Source organism: Eurosta solidaginis, chromosome 4 (assembly GCF_040869045.1).
Source record: "Eurosta solidaginis isolate ZX-2024a chromosome 4, ASM4086904v1, whole genome shotgun sequence".
Classification (NCBI taxonomy): domain Eukaryota; kingdom Metazoa; phylum Arthropoda; class Insecta; order Diptera; family Tephritidae; genus Eurosta; species Eurosta solidaginis.
Genome location: NC_090322.1, coordinates 263,270,771 through 263,278,404, shown reverse-complemented (window position 1 = coordinate 263,278,404; position 7,634 = coordinate 263,270,771). Strand labels below are relative to the sequence as shown.

The 7,634-nt window shown below is 34.5% G+C and overlaps 1 protein-coding gene across 1 annotated transcript in view; it reads right to left on the bottom strand.

Moving 5' to 3' along the window:
- Window positions 1-441: 441 nt before the first annotated feature.
- The window catches only part of LOC137251399 (uncharacterized), a 55,617-nt gene continuing 48,424 nt past the window's right edge, over window positions 442-7,634 (bottom strand). Inside the window, exons 4-5 of the mRNA XM_067785885.1 lie at window positions 4,235-4,545; window positions 442-2,575 (exon numbers count right to left, since the gene is read on the bottom strand). Of these exons, the coding sequence (XP_067641986.1) occupies window positions 1,268-2,575; window positions 4,235-4,545 (1,619 nt within the window). The 3' untranslated portion in view covers window positions 442-1,267. The remainder of the gene's footprint in view (window positions 2,576-4,234; window positions 4,546-7,634) is intronic.

Genomic DNA, 7,634 nt, shown 5'->3' with positions numbered 1-7,634 from the left:
TCCTTAGTATTATTATATTCTTTACAAAATTTCGTTCAAGATGTGGTCTATATGCTTAAATTGAAACGTACAAGGAGTTCTTGGGCATTTCTTGAGTATTTCTTCAAGGGTCCGCAAAAAGCTTAAGAAACACTTCCAGGCTTAAATTTATGACCGCAGCACTAATCTCGGAAGTTATTTTATAAAGAAAATCAATAATAAAATAGGAAAATATATATTTTCAAGTTTGGCCTACAAGACGAAGATTAAACAATTTCTTGAGCGTTTTCTTGTAATCCTGATACCGCGCTTAGCCGTTAAATGCAATCTCTGTCATAAGGAAATAAATAAATTTTTGAATAAAACTAATTAATTATTAAAAACTAAAGAATTGCCAGAAGACCACTCTATGCCTAATAATCATAAAATGTTTTAAACATGATTCAGCAGGTCTGCCTGAATCCAGTGATCTACTAAACACATAAGTCTTCAAATTGTGGCGCAAGGATCGAGATATTCAAAAAAATCGTATTTGTGGTCCGATTTGACTCATATTTGGAAGGCGACAAGAATAGAAAACGACCTATCAAAAAATCGCCGTTAGGTGGCGCAAGGTTCGAGATATTCAAAAAAATCGTATTTGTGGTCCGACTTGGTTCATATTTGGAACAAAATACATATATGAATAGAAAGCGAATTTTGAAAAAATTGCACTTGCAATAAAACTGTTAAAGAGGATTTAAATTGAATACAAAAATTTCAAATTTTTACAAAAAATATAAATTTCAGTTTTTACTCATATAAATATTTCAATATTTTAATACGAATATGTCTGGTAATGCGCAAATAAAATCTTGAAAATGCAAAACTAATCTCAATTATGTATCAGTATATGCAATTTATAGTTTTGTGTGTGTTGTGTTCAAAAGTTATTTAAAAGATAACGATAAATGATAAAAGTGTCAATCTCAGCCTATCTATTGTAAATCAAATAATAATGCTCTTCTCTAGCAACTAACAAAATTACCTTCAACGTTTTTATACATCCTGCTCCATAGATAGGGCACCAAACTAACTACGCATAAAGTTTTCGACTTTTTTTAGAAGTCGCTGATGCCCTAATTTGCATTTACTAATAATTTCATTGTAACTAGTTTCTTCTAGAGTTTAGATTATATTATTTACAGTTATTTAGCTTAGCCTTAAGTGTACGTGTATATCTTAAAATTATGTTATGGCCAAAAGTGATTTTCCCAAAAAATGTTTGTTCTAAGCGCCAATGTCGCCCCTAACAGGCATTCAAATGATTCGTGCCCAATACAACACCCGATGACATATAACCCACACCACCGTTACCGCCAGCATTATGATGATGATTATTTTGTTGTTGCCGCTGTTGTTGCTGATGTCGCAATTGTTGATGTTGGTGATGAGCATGTTGATTGTGGTTGTTTGTTGTCGCATCAATGCCCATGCCTCCTGCAACATTACTTGACGTCGTCATGCTTACCGTTGCTGTGCTTCCACCAACGCTATCATTGCATGTCGCCTTTGTGGCTGCAGAGCTCATAGTCATAATGCCATTGCTATCGGCAACTATCGTACCAACACCACCTACTTGCGCGTTTACTCCAGTGCTGTTTACATTCATTTTGGCATCAATTTTCTTTAGCGTACTTGTAGCGGATGTCATGGTGCTTGTGCCGCCGCCGCCACCCTTAGTATCATTGCCATTACTGCCGCCAATACCGGGTGGTGTCGTTACTGTTGTGGCTGTAGTACTGGTGCTGAGGCTTGTGCCACTGATGTGTGCGCTTATACCGCTTGGTACACTCGATATCGTTGCGGTAACACCTCCAGCTGCAGACACCCGCACTAACTCCTCATTGGGTATGGAAAAATGTCTATATGATATATATTCAGGTGGCATAGCTGCCTGTCTCTTTGCATTCTCGATACGTTGCTTCTTCAACTTCACATAACTTAACACCGAAATCATGACAATGAATACAATGATGCCCAGGCAACAGCCCACAATCAAGCCAAGGCGCCGTGTCAATATAGAGTGTATGAAGCCATTGCTTGATAGGCCATTTTCATCGGCAACTAAACTTGGTGTCGAATCGAGTGTTTGTACATCTGTGCATGTGGTGAAGTGAGAATTTTTTAACACATCTCTTAGTGCATTGTCCGTGGCAGCAGTATTTTCGATTAATGCTTGTTGTTGTTGTGGTTCAGCTTGCATAAATGATTGGTGGTTGCCGTCGTGTTGTTGTTCATACGTTTGAAAATATTGCTGATAATATTCAACTTGCTGTTGGTGTTCCTTTTGTTGTTGTTGATCAAGATAGTAAGGATGCTGTTGATTGTCGACAATGAAGGTATTACCAACGCTGGCGGCTCCTCCTTCTACCGGGGTTCCCTCATCGCGCAACATTAGGAATGAGTCGTTAAAGTGTATCCTTTGTAGCGCATTTGCCACAGGCTCGGACAACCAATTACCGGTGCCAATAACGCAAATGTGGTAGCGTGTATTCGCGTTCAGCTTTGTTAATTTGGCAGAATTGGCGGAGCCATTTAGTCGTTTACCATGCATCTATGGAGATTGGAAATAAGAAGAGAAATGGGAATATTTATAAAAAAGGACAAAGAGCGCGAACTTAAAGGATATATGTATACAAAAAGTATTTGATTTCTTGATAAATAAGCAATCCAATTAACTTTTTCTATGAATTTAGAGCAAGTGTTAATTAAATATGATTAAATCAGAAAATAAAACAAATATAAACAAATTTGATGTGTTTCCTAAATTTGTGAAAGCAATTGTTGTGGAGGTCCACACCACGCCCCGCGCCATTTATAAAATTTGAAAAAAATGTTGACATTTTAATGCATATCCTCTTACGATTTCAATAAAAATTTCTAAACCAATCATCAGCTACTTAGTACAATTTCTCTCTAATTTCTAATAAATTTGTAGATTTTCACTATTTTTTATGAAGATTAACGGCTGACTGGCAAAATCGCTAATCTAAGAAAACAAATAAAATAAGTTAAATTAAAAAAACAAAAATAAAGCAAAATGGAATAAAATTCAAAAATTAATAAAAGGTAAATGAAAGTAATAAAATAAAATGAAGTAAAATAAAATATAATAAAAAAAATAAAAAAATACAAAACAAAACAAAATAAAATATAAAAATAGAATAAAATCAAATAATATAAAATAAAATGAAATAAAATAAAACCGAATAAAATAAAAAACATAAGACAAAACAAAATAAAACGAAGGAAAATAGCAGAAAATAAAACAAAAGGAAATAAAATTAAATTAAAATTAAAATCAAAATTAAATTTAAAATAAAGTAAAATAGAATCAAATAAAATAAAATAAAATTAATTTAATTACTCAAAATAAAATAAATGCAAATAAAACAAATAAAAAAATCAAATGAACTATCTAATATAGAAAAAAGTAAAATAAAAACAATATATAAATAAAAGAATATAAAATAAAAATAAAGCAAAACTAAATAAAATTAGAGAATTAAATGAAATCAAATTAAAGAAAAAAAACAAGACAAAATTAAACAAGATAAAATAAAATAAATTAGAATAAAATAAAATAAAAGGAAATAAATTAAACTAAAATAAAATGATTCAAAACCAAAGCGCGAAACGAAACCGGAGGGTGTTGTCAATTTGTTATCGGAGTGCTAACGGTTTTTTATCGATGTGTTACAGGGTTATCAATGAGTTGTCGATTAATTTTCGAAAATTTTACGATTATTTAAAGACAAGTTATCAACAAGTTACTTGTTTTCGAAAAGGCGTCGATTTGTTATCAAAAACTTATCGATTTGCTATCGAAAACTATCGGCTTGATATATATTTACTTATTTTGTCGATATATTATTTAAAATATATTGATAATATATCGTAAAATTATCGGTATGTTATCAAAAAGTTAACGCTTTGCAAGTGGAGCATGATATCGATTTTTTGTCGAAAATATATCAAATCGATTTTTTATCGGGGTATTATCAATTTTTTAATGGTGTGTTATCGATTTATTATCGACCACTCATCCATGTTAGAATTTCAGACTGACTTAAACAAGTCACACGAGACAAAAATATGTAAGGCGAATGGAAATACTTTCTCCAAAAAAATATTTGCATATTTAATATCTTAAGCTTGTTAAAACATCATATCACACTAATAACTGTATATATGGAATGACATAAATACTCACCTCATCATAATCGATGCCATCCGTAGTTGCATAATATACAATTTCATAGCCAGTTAGACCCAAATGTTCACGACTTAACCACGAAACGATGACCGAATATGGTTGAATGTCTTGTATTGCAATTTTCGGTATTAAAGGTGCATCACAAAATTGTTGTGGTTCCATTTTCGCAAATATTTTGCCACGCAATTCAGCTGGATGTTCGCACCTCAAGTAATTAATATTATCACTACCAGTTTGTGACCATTTTCGATGATCACGCAGCCATTCCCACAGTTTTTGTGCATCACAGCTGCAATGCAGTGGATTTTCTGCATAGTCAAACCAACATAAAACAACAACAATTACGATATCAAGAGTTTATTTTCATTTTGTTGGTAGTTGAACGGATTTCGTTGTATGGTTGGTTGGTTGTTTATTGGTATTGATGTTGATGTTGACATTGATGAGTTGAAACAAGTGAGATGGCCAATGTAGGTAGTTGCGGCAGCATCATTTAGTGTAGTTGACATGTGACGAATATTAATTAGCGGTGTTATTAAATTGTTGTGTTTCCGCATAAATGCAAAAAGAGGGCAGTTTGTGAAGTGTTAGTGCCAATTTTTTTTGTTTTGTTCATCGCCGTATTAAACCAGTTCCAAATTTTTCAGTCGTAAAGTGAAAACAGTTGTAGATGGGCAATAGAAGAAAGAGAAGATACAATTGTTATTATTGTCAACAAGATTTTCAGGGAAATTTCGATGCATACATGGGTTTACAGCAGCGAACAGAAAAATAGTGCTGGCAATATTTTAAAAATTTTTTGAATTAAATTTTTATTTTTTAAGGTCGCGGGTTCGAACCGAGCTCAAGGCCTAACAATAATTATTTTATCATTATTATTGTTATGATAAATTTTTTCTTAATTGAAAAAATTATTAAATTAGAATAGAAGAAAGAAAAAATTTAGACAACTGCCAAAGCTCGTTGTATAGATCCCTTTCGGGAACTGTTAAATTCCTTCATCGGCAACGTTTAGGCGCCGCTGCTATAACCATTCAGCCATCACAGCGTTTTTTTGTTTGTCGTCATTATTCTAATTTAATAATTTTTTCAATTAAGAAAAAAATTATCATAACAATAATAATGATAAAATAATTATTGTTAGGCCTTGAGCTCGATTCGAACCGATTTCGGCCGATATAACAACAAAAACTGTATAACAACAAAAATTGTTTTTATTTTTTATTTTCGTTATTCTAAGAAAAAACGCCTATGAATTTTGAAACAGAACTTATGCAAACCAATCTCAAACACATTTTCGATCAAATTCAAAAATTCAAGAAAATTTTACGAATATTTTTATTTTTTTATTTGGAGTTCTCTGAATTTTGAATTGTATACGGAGAAAAATTTAAATTCGGGGAAAAAATTATCAAAAATCACAGAGTAGAAAAACGAATAATTTTACAGCACTGGCGAACCGTGAGCGATCTACCCAAGAGATTGGAAGCCTAGCACGGGGCCGCTAGGTAGTAGAAACAGATTCAAGTCAGGTAGAAATCTATTCTCTGTCAAGAACTGCAATCCGAGACACACTAGACACCGTAAGCGGTATGTGAAGGAAACAGTTTCGAGGAGCATAAAGGTTAACATTTCATGAAGAAGTGATAAACCTGCTTTTAAGAAGCTGAAAGGACCCAGTCACAGATCCGTGAATCAGGCTAGTCGAATCGACAAGACATGTAGGTCCAAAGGTTTAAGTTTGAGGGACTCCAAGAATAAAGTCAAAAAAGGGGAAGAGAAGAAAGAGAAAGAAAAGAAACTATGTTTTCGGCCGATGCCTGCCTTGCGAGTTGATAGCAGCAATTCCTTTGGTCAGATATTAAGAGAAAGTGGGAGATCTATAAAACGAGAGCTTGGGGTCCGAATGCTGTGGGGCCAACCAAATGAACTGATTACATGCTTCGATTCGACGCGGCCCTAAAATTGTTGCCGGCCGGTGGCTCCTTGAAAATTTCTAGTATTTGCAAAAGCGACGTAGTCATTTTAAAACTTAGGATATAATCTGTAATGGGGTCTTTGGAGTCAACTATTTCAATTTTACTTAGCCGTTACTAAGCGCAAAGCCAACCAAGTGATCTGAAAAACACAATAAGGGGAATCCTGAAAACGTCGCCAACTATCGCGAAATCAGTCTTCTTTGTATAGCAAATGAGGTCCTGTTAAGTGTTTTGTTCGAAAAATTGAAGACCACCATGAATCGGCTGATGCGTTTTACTATGCGCCAAATACTGCGTAAAAGACGGGTTTGATGGTAAATGAGGAAAAAGCGAAGTACCTGCTGTTATCAAGCAAAGAGTCAGCGCGTCTTAGTCTTGGCAACCACGTCACTGTTAGCAGTCATTATTTCGAAACAGTAATCGTTTATTTGGAAACCAGCACACAAACTACATCATTAGCCCTGAAATTCAGCGAAGAATCACTTTTGACAACAAATGTAACTTTTGACTATGTAGGCTATTGAAAAGTGAAGTCGTCTATCGGCAAACGAAAATATGCTCTACAAACATTTATCGCGTCCATCCTGGTATATGGTGCAGAAATATGGATCATGACAACATCAGATGAGGCGGCTCTGGGAGGGTTCGAGAGAAAAGTTCTTTAAAACATTGACGGAGTTTCACGCGTTGGTGACGGCCAGTTTCGAAGAAGATTTAATGGCGAGCTTTACGCAGACATCAACATAGTCCAGCGAATTAAAACACATCGGCTACGCTGGCTAGGCCATGTTATGCGAATGAAAGATGATGCTACGCTAAGTATGTATTGTAATCCGAACCCGCCTATGGAAGCAGAGAAAAGGGCGGCCCTCATTCCGTTAAAAGGAGCAGGTTGAAAACGATTTAAATTCCCTTTGTTTGCCAGCCAACCCAACGAAGAAGCAAATGACGTTCCATGATGGACGATTAAAACCGTTTAAACGGTTAAGTCCATACCCTGACCCTAGTTAAATGGTGTGATAAGCTGATGGATCAAAACTAAAGTTTACTATTTATCGAGGAGAAATTGCTCTCGAAAGCTTGCTTCCGGATATTCTATTTAATCGCTGCCCTACAGTATTGTATGTACAGGTTCAGATTTGTTCTCGAACAAAAGTGATAATTTCGAGAAACAAACATAAGCTATACGTATAATACTACCAATGGAGCGAATAAATTTAATGTCGGGAAGCACGCCAGCCTTACGAGTATTTCGGGAATCTCGCGAAAAGCCAAAGGCTCAATTTATAGACTCTTAAAATTCTATACTGTTTTCGAAGAAGTCACAAGTTCTACAAATAATACTACCTTAGACTCGAACGTCCCGCAAGGAGACAAGTTCTCGACTTCTGGAGTTTTGAAACTGTCGTTTGTATTCG